This window comes from Mastomys coucha, unplaced genomic scaffold (assembly GCF_008632895.1).
Source record: "Mastomys coucha isolate ucsf_1 unplaced genomic scaffold, UCSF_Mcou_1 pScaffold3, whole genome shotgun sequence".
Lineage (NCBI taxonomy): Eukaryota > Metazoa > Chordata > Mammalia > Rodentia > Muridae > Mastomys > Mastomys coucha.
The window spans coordinates 59403084-59420247 of NW_022196909.1; the positions used below are offsets into that span (position 1 = coordinate 59403084).

At 36.0% G+C, this 17164-nt stretch overlaps 2 protein-coding genes across 14 annotated transcripts in view; one reads left to right on the top strand and one right to left on the bottom strand.

Moving 5' to 3' along the window:
- The window catches only part of Runx2 (RUNX family transcription factor 2), a 313975-nt gene extending 296886 nt beyond the window's left edge, over positions 1–17089 (bottom strand). Inside the window, exons 1-2 of one of the 10 annotated variants that reach the window (XM_031348362.1) lie at positions 16866–17089; positions 16578–16701 (exon numbers count right to left, since the gene is read on the bottom strand). In XM_031348362.1, the coding sequence (XP_031204222.1) occupies positions 16578–16701; positions 16866–17036 (295 nt within the window). In that variant the 5' untranslated portion in view covers positions 17037–17089. The remainder of the gene's footprint in view (positions 1–16577; positions 16702–16865) is intronic. The other 9 variants (XM_031348358.1, XM_031348356.1, XM_031348364.1 and 6 more) reach the window with 9 other exon arrangements.
- Supt3h (SPT3 homolog, SAGA and STAGA complex component) overlaps positions 1–17164 on the top strand; it is a 353506-nt gene that overhangs the window by 22574 nt on the left and 313768 nt on the right. The gene's annotated exons all lie outside the window — the stretch shown is intronic.

Below are 17164 nucleotides of genomic sequence, written 5' to 3' on the forward strand. Positions count from 1 at the left end.
CCCAAGGTCTTTATCTTAGTGCAGTGTTCTTAATCTTTCTAATGTTGTGACCCTTTAATACAGTTCTTCATGATGTGGTGATTATCAAACATAAATTTATTTTTGTCACTACTTCATAACTGTAATTTTGCTACTCTTATGAACTTTAAATATCTCTGTTTTTTGATGCTCTTAGATGACCCCTGTGAAAGGGGTTGCAAGCCACAGGTTGAGAACCAGTGTTCTAGAGCAATGGGAAGCTAATGGTATAGATTGAACAATGAGTTTTATCATTTGTATCTTAATTCCAAAAAAGATTTGAGGCATCTGTCAGGGTTGTTTACAGCAGGATTATAACACAACAGGATAGGGCAGGGAAGGAAATCAAAGTGAAGTCCTAAAGTAGACACACCATTAATGGAGGTGTAAATGCACAGAAGTGCATATGTGAAATCCTTCACCATTGCTACAATGGGACAGAAGTTTTATTCTTCCTACCAACAGCAGCAGGAAAAGCACATTACTGTGCACTGTCTCAACACAACTGAGTTAGTCCATGAACTCTGTATCAGGTTTTAGGACTGTCCCATGTTTTGGAGGTGAAGATATTTCTTCCATGGAAGCTTATGGTACACTGTTATGTAGTCAGCAACCAGTGTCATTAACTATATCTCCACAGTAAATATAAAATCCAGATAGTTGGTTGAATCAGTCAGATCTCCAACTTTGAACTGGGGAAATAGCACTATTAAGTAGAAACATTTATTTATTTAATTTATTATTATTATTATTATTATTATTATTATTATTATTATTATTATTATTATTATTTTGGTTTTTTGAGAAATCTGCCTGCCTCTGCCTCCCAAGTGCTGGGATTAAAGGTGTGCACCACCACTGCCTGGCAGAAACATTTTTTTTTAAAAATCTGATCTTAAAATTGGTGCTTTCAAATTGTGTTCAGTGGAGCTTTGGACATTTCATCACCAGCCTGGAGAAGTTCTTCCCTTCATTCTCTAGGCAAGAGCTGCTCCCTCCATGCCTGTTTGAGATGCTATGTGCATCTTAAAATTTGCTGTTTAAACAGAGTCATAGCTCGGAAATGTTTAAAACTCCTGATTCCCAAAGTGGACTTCAGAAAAAGGGTTTTGGACTTCTATGAATATATTTTTATAATTGATTATTTCTAGTTTTGTGAGTAATGTCTAAAGTGAATGATGTTAAATCAATATCAAACAATTATATATATGATATCTTGGATGTATATAATGTTTACTCTTTTTTTTTGTGATAAGGGTACATGATAAAATGTTCCACTGAGCTTGAAAAATGGATACAGTAACATTCAAATGATTTTTAATGAGCATAATTTCATAAAGTTGAGCCTCTAAAACTGTTGGCCTCTAACTGATTTTACAGTTTTGTGCTTTGGTAAAAAGTTTGACCATCTACAGCCTACCCTGCCTTTTAAAGACACCAGGCATGTTCTTTTATAGTCTTATGAATGTACCTTTGGCCTTTCTTGTAGTACTTGATTATATTTACATCTATTACTCTTTGAGAATGTGTGATATTTTTGACAGCTTGTGTCACATTTTTACTTTAAAACGTCCATGTGATACAGCATAGGTAAATAGGTCGTTTCTCCGTTTCATGTTCTCAAAAACATCTTTATATATAATTCTTTTGTCAGACTTATCAGGTTTGTTGAGTTCTGATTCAATTAGGCTTCATGGAGAGGTGTCTAAGCCTATAAGAATAAAGCTTGATTGGAGGATAGGACATGGTGGGAGCTAAGCTATCCTGTTACAGCCTCATGCGTGGAGAGTTTTAGGGTTTCCAGTCTTCTGTGTGGTCCACTGTCTCCCTGTTGGCTTTCTGTGTGGGCTTATGCCATTGCTTATTTCTGAAGTGCTCCTCTTTTTCTCTTTCCACGTATTCTTTTTTGTCTTAGACTCACCTTACAGTGTCAGTATTTTTTTTTTATTTATCTCCTTGAGCCTTTCTAGTCAAAAACAAGTACCGGTTTATATATAGTTTCTGCACCCAAAATATTAACTTGCTTCTTGATACTCTTAATTCTCAGTGATTGTTAAATGTGTGAGCATTCCCTTCCTTGTAGTCTCTTACAAGGCATTGGCCAGACCTTCATAAAACTACTAACCACCTGATGGCTTACACAGCTCTACCAGCTGCCATTCAAAGGGAAGGCTCCAGGTCTGAGCTCTCTATTGAAAGTTTAGGATCTAGGGCACAGGACATCTATGGGGAAAAAAGTTCATATAGGTGTGAATGAACAGCAGAACATATTTGCAATTAAAGACAGATCTGAATTAAAGGTGTAAGCACAGGTAAGGTAAGTGCAGTCCTACTAGATGAGGGAGTTTCTGAAATTCTAGGGAAAGCAGTTGAAGCAGTTAGTGGTCAGTCCTCCCTCTACTGCTGACCATAGCAGCAGCTCTGTACTGCACATCACCATGTGTGCCAATAAACAGAACTTGAATTCTTCTTTGGCTTGACAGTATCCTATCTACATAAATATTTTTCTTCAATCAGTAACCATGCAAGAGAAGAGGGGGAGAAACGGGCAATCACAGTCGAACACTATTTTATCAGTAAGAAAGTGCTCTAAAATATCAGAAGAGGACTAGATGCAAAGTCTACCCATCAGCTCAAGACCTCTGCTGGTGAGAGTTTGGAGTGAGGATTAGAGAGTGATTGTTGAGAGTCTCAAATATGCTAGGAGCAACATGATCTTACTCAACAGCAGCATGTTTCACAAACTTAGCCTGGTTCACAACCACTGGATACTGCTTCAGGAATATTGTGCAGTTGTGATGCTACGAACTTAGAGGCAGTGTGAGGAGAGGGGAGGGAGGGGGGAAGAGTGTGTGTATGTGCCCATCTGCACATAGTGGAAAGACATACATGAGCAAGACATCATGATTATAATCACAACTAAAGAATAAAAGCAAAAATCCTTCAAGGCATCTGGACAACCTATCTGATGAGAAATTGTTGATAGCATGAGGACAAGCTAGTAGCTGATATGCAGTGTCATGATTTGCAGGATGCCTCAAGTAACAATAAGACAGCACTTTTCAGGAGACCGTTGTGCAAGTGCTTGGTCATTGTGGGTAAATTCAGGGGTAAGGGGACATAAGTTTCTCTCCACATGTGAAAGTTGTGTTTGGAAGTAGAATTAGGTTCACCTTTTCTCTCTGGGCTCTTGAGTTCCTGAGAATGAGCAATTAGTAGAAAGCTACTGGATACTCTGCTCAGTGAGAAGTGGGCAGCTGGACCCTTGCCTTACTTAGTGTTGTCTGGAGCAGGCCTAACAAACTGAGACTTCCTGCTGCTCCTACTCAGGTGCAGGCCCTCCTTTAAAGGAGAATCTCAGAGTCTACACTTAACAAGCTTTCCAAGCCCACTGATGATGCTGATGCTGATGGTGATGCTGATGGTGATGGTGATGTTGCTGCTGCTGCAGTACTTGTGTGCTCACTGTGGGGAAACTGAATAGTCAAGTGTGCTGCAGTAAATTAAAGGGATAGAAAGCTAATTGTACTTAATAACTCTCCAAGTTTTGTCAGATAGAATGTAAGTAAGCACTTTACTTTTTATCTAGTTGTCATGGGAAACTTTGGGGTAGGTGCCTCTTATAGGTGAGGGAATCAGACAGTATATCCTTGCTTAAGATTTTGTGAGTATGATGGAGATTCAGACACTAACTTAAGTTCTTGCTGGTCTGTCAGGCTTCTATCAGGCCTTTTTTTTCTTCTGAGAATATTTATTTTGGAGAACTTTGCTCTATTTTTTACAACTTGAATGTGGGGAAATGAAGGTTTTATACTGATTCAGGAAAATGAACTTGTCAAATATTAGAGTTCACTACTAACTAACTAAGTTGTAATACTATAGTATATGTTCCTGTCTTTTAGGTGTAAATATAGCTCTTGTTACTAGTTTGGATTCCTCAAGTATGCACACAAACATACTTATAATTTAAAGAGCTGAGATTGTGGCATCCTGTAATTTAGCATCCTGTTTTCTCATAAACATAGCTTTAGCAGTGACAGAACTCTCTCCACCTCTTGCCATTTCCTCATAACCATTAGCACATTCAGGAAATCTGTCTGGACTACAGTCCCATTTCCTCCTCCTAGTTCCCCTGTTGCCAAATTCTCCTGCTAATTTATTTGGGATATTTTCAATTTAACCTTTTGGATTTTTGGATGCTGGGATCAAGTCCAGGGCCTATCCATGCTAGGCAAACACCCAGTCACTGAGCTGTGCACATCTCTAGTGCCCAGTCATTCTCAAATATATATATTTATATATTTACTATTAGTGAGTACTGAGACATTTCTCATTTTAAAGTTTATTCTCTGTTTCTTTAACTGTTTTGGCTACATAAAAGCACATATCAGTCTATACCCCAAATACTTTGATTTTTAAATTAACATTCTGTGAAACAGCCCACATATCTAATGCTGTCATTTTTGTGGCTTCTGATAATGGGAATACTGTGGGGTTTAAAATAAAGACAGTGAATTGCCTTACCCAAACCAATCTCCTTTTCTTTCCCATGGTATCTTTTTCTAACTTCTTGCATTCATTGATAGGCAGGACAGCAGAGTCAGAACCTCAGTACTCATGCAACTACAGAAGAACTTTATTATTTCAAAATTAGTTTTGTATTTATACTGTTGTTTGCCCATTCCATTGATCTCTAGTGCCTTGGGTTGTATACTTTAGGGAAGGTATCATGACAAACCATCATCTAACTTTTGGATGTTTCTTATTAAAACTAATATGTAAAATTATTTTCTTTTCTAAAATGTTGTACCTATGACTTTAAATCTATGTAAAATTTGTCTATGTATTTACATTAACAGGTGAGCCTTCTTATTTAAACTTGTAAAGTTGTTAGCTTAGTCATTATTCCATGGCAAGTCATATGTGGGTGCAGGAATGCTGTTGGACTTTTGAGATCTCTGGAAATGTGAAATGTTTAACCCCTGTGGCCATCTTCCCACCTGCCCCCTGTTGGAAGACCAGTGTTTGACCATTATCATTTTAGGTTATAAATTAAGATAGTTGTAAATTCTTAGTGTTATAAAAGCTGAATTTTTGATTCCTAAAGGATATTATTAATCATGTTAAGGGTGGTATGGACATTGATAAGAGTACTGATTATAATGATTAAGAATTTAAAAGTTTCTTGAAATTCATTTTCTGATCAAATTTAGACAACCTTTTCACTTGATAGCCTTTTATTTTTTTCTTAGTTTCTTCGATTCCCCAGTGATTTTTCTGTATAGTGATGGACTAGAATAGATGGAGACACAGAGATGACCTGTTGAGTATTTTGTCAAAGTATAGAGGATTGTGCTTCTGAGAACAGTACCTTTATAGAAGAAATTAAGTATCCGGAAATGAAGGCCAGTGTAATATTGTAAAGGGACTGTCCAGAGTTAAAGGCTCGGGCTAGCTTGTCAGCTATTCAGTTGTGTGGCCGTGATCAGGCCTCCTGACTTCATTCTTTTCCCTTCCCTGAGTAATTAGGGGACCCCTCATAGAAGGGAGTTGTAAGAATTAAACAGCAGTGTTTTCAAAGGGTTAGCACAGCACCTGGCCCAGGAAATCTTAAGCCCGGAAAGCTAATAGATAAACAGACTCAAGCAAGGAAAGGTAACAAATAAATAGTACAGTTCCAGCTGACACGTTCATACACTCAATTAGAATCATAAGCAGCATTAGATACGTGGGCTGTTTTCACAGAACGTTAATTTAAAAATAAAAGTATTTGGGATATAGATTGATATGTGCTTAAAAACATACTGGAGAAATAAATAATGACTTTTTGGTTTATTCATCTTACAAGGTTGTGTCTGTCTTTACTTTTCCTTTAGAATTACTTATGGTCACAGCTCTAGGCCAAAGAGAGGAAAAGAAAGGAAGCGTAGCGTTTTATTATAAACAAGCTGCAATGTAACGTTTTATTGTAAACAAACTGCGATGTTTTTTGGAGACAACTTGCCATGAACGTTTTGCGTGTTCATCTTTGCTTTTGCTTATTATTTCTGACATAAATTCGGTAGCCGATGGCTCTCATATTTTAATTTACCTAGGGGTGTGTGTCTGTTTAAAAAAGCACCTAAGGCAGGCCCTGTCTCGCCCCTCATCTCCCCTGGTCTATGCCTCAGGCAGAGCTGTGGGTCAACTAGATATGGTGCGTGGACCAGAACAGCCAAGTGTGGCTCTGGGAACATTTAATGGACTGCACTCTGGAATTTTTTTTTTAAAAGTCTGATGACCAAGTAGTAAAGGCAGTTTATTTACTTTGCATGATTCTTAGAGTAAATAACTTGAAAGCAAACTTATGAGCTATTTGTGCTTCCTCAAAATAACAATTGATTATAGTCTAAGTTGATTATATTTTCTTATTGCTTTTTTCTCAAGAAAATTCCTTTTATAAAGCAAATATAACACACCCGAAGGTTATACATATTCTTACTTTACCTTTCCACTCTCCTCTTGGTCTTTTCCTGTGTCGTATGTTACCTGGCTTAGCATGTGTTTCTAGCAGTGATCTGAAATGATGGGCCTCTGGAGTGACACATGGCCCTGGGTGAGGTTCGCCTCCAGAGCACCCAGAAAGCATCTAGAAAAGCCCTCGTTTTGAGTGTTGTGGAGGAGTGAGTGCTTTCTGAAAACTTTCACCCTTGCCACCTCCCATATCTCATGGGGCTCCCAGTCCTACTTCAGAGAAGTATGCTTCATATAAATAATTTTGATTTTCATTTAGCGTAGTCTCATGCATTCTAAGATGTTTTGTATAAAAAATTGATGGCAAGATGAAAATAATGTAGTTGAATTCCAGTTATATTACCTGGGATTAAAACTAAGCTAATAGTTTGAAAAGAGCAACAGCATTTGCCTTTATTCTTGTATACTCAGTAGCTGTTAGAGTTTCAGAAAGCCCAGTTCAGCAGAATCTTGTCTGCTACGGAAATACTCTGCCGTTTTACCTAATGGCAGCTACCTGCAGACTGCGCTGGTAACTAGCCTTCAGGACCTCACTGGAGATAAGGCTGTCAGTCGGCTCCCATTTCAAACACACGGGTGTTGAGGTAGAAAGCAGTGACTCTGCTTCTATTATGTTGTTATTTAGAATTGAGTTGTGTTTATATGACAGTGAGAGAGAGAGAGAGAGAGAGAGAGAGAGAGAGAGAGAGAGAGAGAGAGAGAGAGAGAAGAGGGAGAGAGAGAGAGAGAGAGTCTGCTACATCTGGAAATGCTCAAAACTTGTTTGCATTTTGAAGAGAACAGTGTGCAGTGAAAGTAGAACTTTTTGAGAAGTGAGGTTCAAGTTAACTAATGATGGAGCATAATGTGAGGAAGCATAATACTGTGAATTATTATTTGGCAAATGAACCTAGTGTAGGCATTGGCTCCTGCAGGGAGCTAGAGAGATAGACTCCACAGAACTTTCTCTGTAAATGCCCAGAATATAACCAGAGTACAACTTTTAGTTTATTCCGTGAGGACTATGCCCTGTAAGCTTTAGTTTGATATGTTTGTCGTTTTCAAGGTGGATGCGCTTCAGGGTGTCAAAGGAGCCTTTAGAAATTGTTAAAAAATTGTCAATCATTGTCAAGTTAGGAGTTATAGTTCTTAAAGTTAGAATTTACTAAAATGCACCTTCTCTACTCTGAAATAAATTTTTATTTCTAATACAATCGCGCCAAAGTAAGTTTCCCCAAGCAGAATTATTTTGTATGTAGGTCCACTGATAATGTTTAAAATAAAAATAAACTCCTCTAACAACCAAGGATGGAGAGCTGTCTAGATTTGTTCCTAGCTTTCTTTTTCATGGCTTTTCAGAAGTGTATCATATTATAAATACATTCAAAATGTTTTGCTCTGAGGATATGTAGCATTCCTGTAAAGGTTAAATCAATAAAAATGATTTGGCCACATTCCTCAGCCTGGCTGGAACAGGTAACCCGTTGTTTTGGGCACCCTTGAGCTCTGGAGTGGATGACTTTGGGGTAGCCAGGAACCAACTGAACTCGCCTTCTTGTGTAGAAGCATCAGCTTTAAAGACCCAGGTTTCCTGGTCTTCTAGAAACGCGTGCTGTTAGAGCAAGCTGCACTGCTGACTCAGTTATGCATTTTAAATGCAGTTAGAATTTTGGAGCCTTTCTGTCTCTTCAAGTGCTGAAGATACACTGTAATAAGGAAGAGCCATGGGCAGGAAAGTGCAATGGCCAAGCCTTTCACAGGATTTGGAAATGGGTTAGGTAGCTGTGTGACTAAAGGGATTATCACGAATCATGATGATGAATTTAGATGTTAAGTATTTCTTTTAGTCTTATCAGTTTAGAAGAAAATTCTGTACTCATTGGGACATTGTGCTCAAATTAAAGCTTGCTTTTAAAAACTGTTCAAGTAAACTTCTGTTTTAAAAGTGTATGCATATTTCTTATGTTCAGAGTGGTTTTATATTTATTTTTAAGTAGTTATATGCTCCAGTTTGTATTTTTATTGTTTATTTCAGATGCTTTGAGTATGAGTCTTTGGATCACATTATTTTTATAACTACTTTTCAAAAGTTATCTTTCAACTTATGATATTGAATAAGAGCACTATTTTCCCTTAACGTTTCCTTTAAAGGAAGCAGCATGGATTGTAATTAAGTATTTTTTATTAAAAATTAATGATCATGTATCTGCATAAAAATAAATAAATAGAAAAATTATAAGTTTCAGTGAGCTTTTACTATAGAAAATTTCTTCCTATCTTTTTTTACATGTAATATATTTACTTTGTAAATAAACACTTGGGACAAAATTTTGTGTGTTGTTTTTTCATGTTTATAGCCACGAACTATAGTTTGGATTCATCTCAATAAGAAATTTATTTACCTCTATGAGAGATTTAGCTATTTACTAAGTAATTTGGCAATTTAAGACAATATTTTGCAATATTTAGAATTACTTAAGTTTTGAAAGATAAAAACGCGTATGGAAATAAAAATGAGACTTGAAGTTAGTAGATGCTTTAAAACTCCCTAGGTACTTGTGATTGATAATTAAAATACATCTCCAGGTGCCTCTTTTCCGACTGCTGGGGCATTCGGCTCTTCTGTAATGTGCATTTGTATGCCATAAAGGACTTGTACTGCATTAAGAGTAAAGGTCATTCAAGTGTCTTCTCATTTATATCTATCCTAGATAATAAAGTTTTTAAAATGAGTAGTAAAAGTTTTTAAAAATAAAATTTCTTCCTAAGTTATAGAGACAGTGATATAAAGTATGTGTGCACATGTATATGTATTTAGTTGCACTAAGTGTGAGATTGTAGAGAATTTTGTTTGAATCCTGGAGATCATGGGAGTGTGAAAAAGTAGTTTCTGTTGTGGATTAATCATCAAAAATTGGATACACTGAATTTCCTATTTATATTGCTTTATTAATGCACTGCAATACAGCTTCTTTTTTAAAAAAGTATTATCTGCCTGATTGTCTCTTTAAATTTTGTGTGTGTGTGTGAAAATTAATTTTGAAAGAGCACTAGCAAAACTTTAATGCTTTTTTTTCAAAAGCCGAATCACATAAAAGACTTACAAATTTCATGACAGTAAACCATAAATTTTACTAGCTTATCTTTTGTAACCAGTTGTCTACTGTTAAGGCACAACTGTTCAGTGGGAGTTTTATCTTAGTCTTCTCCTAACTCTGAGTGTTCAGGGCCTTACCCACAGAGGCTCACATATATTTTATTCTCTCTTTTTCATTGTGCTCTGGAAGGATCCCAGGACTTTGAACATGTGGCCAGGGTTCCAGCCTTAGCCCTGACATACATTTATAGTTTGGTTCAAGGTTCATAGAAAACAGATTTACATAATGCAGATTGTTACCCTAAAGGAGATTTTTTTCTGTGTTATAAACAATTCTAGTATAGTAGAAGTCTAGGAAACAAAGTAAGAGTTGTTTCTCCCAAAACAAATGAGACAACTGAATCCTTTAAAAGCTATATCTACATAAAACGTCTTGCAAGAGAGCCTCTACCTTTTCCCTTTTTGATACTTTTTTTTAAGGGCTAGTTACAGTGATAGAGCAGAGGATTGAACCATTAACTGTACATTAATAATAAATGTGCATTATTATGTAATATGTAACATATAATATATAATTATGATATATAATGTATAGTAGGATTGTCATAACCTGTTTTCTGCTTCAAAGTACATTCAGGCTACTTAGATTTATTGATATAATTCTAAATTATGTGGTAGAAGTAATGAATATTATTAAGCATTTGTTAAAGAATATCACTTCTTACTTAAAGAAAATCTTGGAAATTTAGTCTTAAGTTGAGAAGTTCAGTACAGAAATTTAAAAAGAAAATTGCAGTTATTAAAAAAGCAGCAAAAATGAAAACTATAGTGTCTTCCTTAGCCAGGTTAGGTGGGCAGTGAGTAGATATATAGAAGATGAATATGTTTAGGGACAGTAAGATGGCTATAAATCGGGATCTCTTGTGTACTGATAAAATTCAAATTTGCTAGTGTAAACTGGAATGGCTCATTTTACTGATTGGTGTCAGTGACTATTTGGATTTATAATTGGAAAATAAGGTCTTTGGATTTTATAAATATAATATTTATTATTTTAATAGCATGGTTCTTCATAGATGCCTAGTCTCTATTTTGATTTTACAGATTGACAGTATTGTAAGTGTAGAAAATAATTGTTTTCCAAGAGATACAAACAGTTCCTTAGTTATATAATTTACAGTTGTTGTTCTTGGTTTATAATCATTATTGCAAATTTCATAGTCACTAGTGTATATGCATATGAGTGTACTGTGTATAAAAATTATAAATCAGACTGATATCCAAAAAGGAATTAAAATTGAATATATGTGGCAGGTATTTTGTTTCAGTATAAAAATATGTCAATGTCTATATAAAGGTTATGGAATACAATACTATTATTGTAATTTTTACAAAGAAAGATCATGTATGTATATGTTTTTAAAACTTTATTGGTAATTGTTATTTGGTTTTGGCTAGCATTTTTTCTTTCTTTCTTTTTTGCTTTTATTGAGCCACAAAATAAATTTAGTTGTGAGATAGCTGACCATAAGAAATACATAAATAAGGGTCTGGCACACTCAAGTCGCATGTAATTTTAAGGAGACCTATAAATGTGTATTTAAGTTTTGGGAATTTTAACCTAATCTTTTATGTAGATATATGTTTATAGTTGGTTGTATAATGATCCAACAGACATTCTTCGTGTAGAAAAGTTAATGTTACTGAAAAGCAAGCATTGATAAAATTAATTTATTTGACTTTGCAGTCAAAATTAATTATATTGAATAGTATGTTTAGATCTACCTTATTAAGAATGTCACTAGTTTAATGTCACGCTGATGTATAGTTTCTGAAGAGAAATGGCAGGAGGATCAGTAGCAGTCACAAAGTCTTTAAAGTAGTTCTCAAAAATTAAATACATCTTGACAAGAATACTAACTTGGTAAATTTTCTAACATCTAATGCAATAATTTCTAACACCCTTAAACATTTGAGAAAATTGTGTTCATATCTGTATGTCAATAAATTCTTTCTTCTAAACAACAGACTTAAAAGAAAAAAATTTAAACCAAGTACGTAACACTTATTATTTTCATCAGTAATCTTCACACTTTGTGTGTTTTTTGTTCCTTGGATATATATTGGAGTCAAAAATTACCTATCATTTTAAATTTGTGTTTCTGAAGGCTGAACTGTGGGCATGTACACGTGGGGGAAATACTCTACTTCTGAGCTCCACCCCTACCCTCTAGATGCTAGGTTTTTGAGTATTAATAACAATTTGGAATATTTATAGGAAGAAAATAAGTAACACATTTAACACATTTGTCTTTCTATAGAAATATTAAGTACTTCCATAACAAGCAGCATTTAAAGAGTCTGAGCGCTGGAGTTCATCTCAGTTGGAGACATTACAATAAGTGCTACAGTTTCTATTTCTTAGAGGAAGAAAACACGCTTATGAAAAAATAGGCTTTAGAATTAACTCCTTTTTAATAATAGCAAGAGCTTGAAATGTTTTATAGGGTGTTTCTTACATCCATTCAACAGTGTTGCAAACTTTGAATCCCATAACCTTAATAGTACTATATGGGGAGGAAATTCCTTAGAATTCCAAGTAAGCTGAAGATATTGTAAGCAGTATAATAAAGGAACATTTCATTTAGGTTGCTATAGAAGTCTTAAAAAGTTATATGGTCTGTTTTATTTGTGTTTTCTGTTGAATGAACAAAAGTTTGTGGTTAACTGTGGTTAAAATTGTGTGGAAACTCCCTTTGAATAAGGTATAGTATTTCCTCATTTTATTTGGATTGTAACATATTAGTCAGAATACATATCCAGTGAATACTTTTGTCATTTTGACAAGAGGTTTTGTTAAGGTGTATATTGTGTAGAAAACTTTATAAAGATCCATTTAAAACTATTAAACATTTTAAACACTTGAGTTTATCAGATATTTTACTGATATTTATTTAGAAAATATCAAGTATTGGAGATTACTGTTATCTTTAATATAGGAGCTTAGTGCCAGTTTTGGTTTTAGCTCTGTTAAATCTTGAGTTAGAGTTATACAACTTTGTTTCTTTGGTGTAGGAGAGGAAAAAAACATAATTCATTAAGATAACCTGTTAGGAAGTCTCTGCCTAAACTAGCATTGGGTTGGCCAGTGTACATTAAATGACAGGTCTGACCGGCTGTGAAAAATAGTCATGCATTGTCCCAATTATGGTTTTAGCTTCTGCCACACAATTTCTTTCACCTTGAATTGATGGCATTTATTTGGCCACATCTGTAATATTTTTGGAAAGACGCTGCAGAGGTTTACCGTTTCAGTGAACCATTTATACAAACATGTCTCCAAAGGTTTGGCTGATAGCGTCTGCAGTCTGAATGCTCAGGAAGAGCTTGCACAGCTCTCCTGCTGCCCTAGCCTTGCCACACACTAGTATCCTGCACATATCCGAAGATGCATGGACGGGGCTGGGTTGTGGTAGGGGTAAGTATGGAGAGGACTTTGAGATGTGCCCTTGTTCTGCCGTCAGTCTCCAAGTGGCGTGGGGCTTCATTAATCATCGGAAATGCAGAAATAAAGAAGCCAGTCCCATTGGAGTTTTGATATGAATACTTACCTTTTCTTTTTTAATATATAAATACAGTTGAGGTATTTGGGTAACCCCTGACCTTTTGCTTTAACAAGGAAGCACAGTATAAAAATACTCCCACAGTTTGCATGCAGGCAGCTCCTGAGAGGTGGGGATAAGGCTCTCTAGATGAATACTTTTGAAGGAAAAAAAAACCGTTGTGATACAGAATGTCTTAACTCTGCTCAATATAGTACTTCAGGACCACCAGTGTGTAAAATTGAAAGCACATGAGTTCTGAAGCACTAGAGAAGTTTTGTAATTGATTAGAGCTGCTTGAAAGTATTGAAGTACAGTGAGATTTGATTTGTGAATGGTTCTATTCAATAAAGATTAATTCTGCATTCGTGATAACATCTTAGTCCCTTCTACAAGTCAGCCCCACCCCACAGTCTTCTCTTAATAAGCTGGAACATTTCTACCTTACAGAATTTGACTTAACACTGCTGACTGAAACAAGTCTGACCATCAGTGATTATTAGCTTGAAGGGTGTAATTGAATAAATTATTTTTGTTTTATTAAAAGAACTAAAATATACTATAATGTAATTGTATATATTTCATGCCTTTCTTGTGCCTAGAAACTATCAGGAAGCTCGCTCAGACTTAACAGATCTTCTTCTATAATTTCATTTACATTTCAAAACATCTTTATGATTTAAAAGTGAAATCTGTATTAATTTTGTAAGGTAGAATAATTTATTCAAATGGAGGGTAGTCTCTTCAGGCAGTACTTGGCAGTTTTAGCTTTTAATAAATATTAGCGTAGCCTTCAATGCTTGCTCTTTTTAATTCTTCTCTCTGGATTATTAAACTTAATCTCTATTATCTGGGAAACAAGATGCAAAGCTTGGTCACTAGCGAATCTTGAAATTACAGAATGATTGTTGTTGATAGAGACCACAACTGTTGTTTTGGAAATGACTGTTTACACATTCTGCTTAATCAGAGACTTTGGTCTGCTATAAGGAGACTATGTGGAAATGTGACCAGTCAGTCAGCTTATGTAATTTCACAAACGAGTCCTTAATGCTAAGATACTTGTTGAGTCAATCTTCTGTTTCAACAGGATTGATTCATATTAAGTAATGGTTTTGAGTAGCACAGATGGAAAGCCTTGATTAACGTAGCAGAGATCAAGGACACTGGGACTCTCTTTTCATCTCTCCATATGCTCTCTTGCATCCCGTCATCCCTCCCTCCCTTCCTCCCAGTGGTTTAGGTGAGATACTCAGTAAGCACATGCTTTGTCCCTTACCTAAACTTTCTTTAACCATTTCACAAAATTAGCACATGTACTTAGAACATTGCACTAGGTGGTTATGCCGAGCACTGTAAGAACAGAACCCTGAAGGGAGGTTTTAGCCTCATGAACATTATGGAACAGGGAAGCATGCGACGTGATGATAACTTGGAACACTTGTCCACTCCTCACCTGTAATTAGTCTGGTGTAGGAGACTCATGTTAGGTTCTCCAGCCAGTCCTAACGTACTGTTTGGAGGAGGGGGAGGCAGGGAAGGCGAGACTCACTTTCAGAAGAGAAAGCCTGGTTAGAGTATAAAAAAAATACTGCATGCTGTAGAAGATAGCCTTGATTTATCTCTTAAACTTGGTCAGATCTTGGAAACTTTAATATACAATAGTCATTAAGAGTGTCACAGAACTTTAAGACCCACCCCTACTCCTGTATGATAGAACAAGGATATTTCAACACGTTCTTTGACAGTTCTGCCTCCAGGTCTGAAGTGTTTCTTAACTGCTCGCTGTGGGCTGCCCCAAGTATCCCTCCAAGGAACAATTGCCTTAACGTAGGTTTGTCTTGTCTCTCAGTGACTACTAATAAATCTCCTGTGTGAACTGTTCGTATAATGTGGGCTATCCTGGGATATAGTGCAATCTAGCTGTAGTTATTTTCTCCCTTCTAAGGGCAGGGCTTTTTAAAAGCAATGCATATACCCACTATTGAAATTATGATTTAATCTATGATTATTACATTGCATATATTGTAACTGAGATGACCTACTTTTGACTACTGTGGGAGTCATTGTAGTAATTTCACTTATTTTAAAAATAAAAACCTGAAGTATATTTTCTTTACCCTTTAAGAGACCCCCTTCCCCTTTTTAGGTTAAATTATTTCTCTTTGACTTGAGCTAAGACAAGTCCTGTTCTAGGAGCCATGTGTGAAGGAGGAGGAGGAGTAATGGGAACTCCAATCACTAGTTTGAAAATTCTGCAGCTAAGGATTTATTTAAAAGCTAAAAAGACAGTCTTTAAAATCTGCTGTGTAGTTGGGACATGTTGGATATCATAAAGAGAATCATGTAAGTGGACATTTTACTACACTCCCGTGACAGTTGATGAGGATTTAAACCATTTACATATCTGTATCAGCACTTACTGAAAATTCAGTATTAAGGGACTTCATTATGTTTGTTTTGTTTTAAAAGTCCAGCATGATTTCGTCGGCATGGCTCTTAAATCCTTCAGGGTATCCTTGTGAAGTTTATTTTTCATGAGACTAAAAACGCTATTCATTTTTGTAAGTCTAAGAATGTGCTCAAAAGAATCTTAGAAGTTTCAGTGTTTCCTGTGTGTTTGTAACAAGTTCTGTGTGGGAGCAATAGTGTGTAGATATAAAATTAAATTTAAAATTATTAGAAAAGTTCAGTTTCATGTACATTCAATGTCCCAAGCACTGGAGATCTTTTCAGAACAGCTCTGATGTCCTGAGAATGCTTCTATTCTAGTTGAATGTCTGATTTAGTCACAGAAAATTGTTTAGAAACAGGCTAATAGAGATATCTGAAGACATAGTTTCAAGCGGTAGAGAGAATTCTTTCAGTGGAGTGGCTGAAAATGCTAACTTTCCTCCAGGTTTACTCCTGTGTCATACCCGGTAGACCACAATGTTTCAATAATTCTGTGGTCTGCTATTTTGTAAAATTGCTTCCTTTTGGAAATTTGTTTCAATATTGGGAGCTGCCGAGTCAATAACTTAACAATACTTTGATTAATTCAGCATCCAGTTTTATTCTATGGAAGTTCATGGGAATATTAAGCTTTTACTGTTTAACATCCTTGTTTCTGTTACACTGGAAAACAATTTGATAAACATGAGCCCATTTAATTTTGCCAATTTCAAGCCATTACCCAGAGAGTTAGTTACACATGCCAAATGCAAATATTTACAGCAATTTCATTTTTCAATTTCTAGTGAGAGAAAATAGCATCATCATGATCTTTAACATGCTGTGACCTAGGAACGCTCACAGCTCGGCTAAGCCTTGTACCTTCATGCTTAACAGGTTCACAGAGAAAAGACTTGAAATAAAGTAGCACTTACCCCAAAAGAAGCTTTGCTGACACGGTGTCACTGCGCTGAAGAGGCTGTTTGATGCCATAGTCCCTCCTTTTTTTTCCAGATAGAACTTGTGCCCTCTGTTGTAAATACTGCTTGCAGCCTTAAACTGAAAATACAAACCATACCCAGTCCCTGTTTTAGTTGTACAGTATGCCTGGAGTACATAGACTTTATATTTATTTTTTTCTGTCAAGAAATTATGTAGCTGGTAACATGTGAAAAGCAAGGAAACAAAACAAAACCGAGTGAGCAAATATTTGAAGGACCTACTATTCCTGCATGGACTGTGGTTAGAGCACTCACTGACTCGGTTGGTCTCGGTGGCTGGTAGTGACCTGCAGAGATTAACCATTTAAACGCCAGAGCCTTCTTGCAGTCCTCCTGGAGAAAGTTTGCACCGCACTTGTGGTTCTGTGGTTGTTTGTGAGGCGAATGAAGCATTCACACAATCCAAAAAAGCAAAAGCTTTAAAACTCCTATTTTTTGCAAGCACTATTACTGGAGAGACAGAATCATGTGGTTTGTGACCTCACAGTACTCAAAGTGAAGTGGGACTGCCTACCACTGTG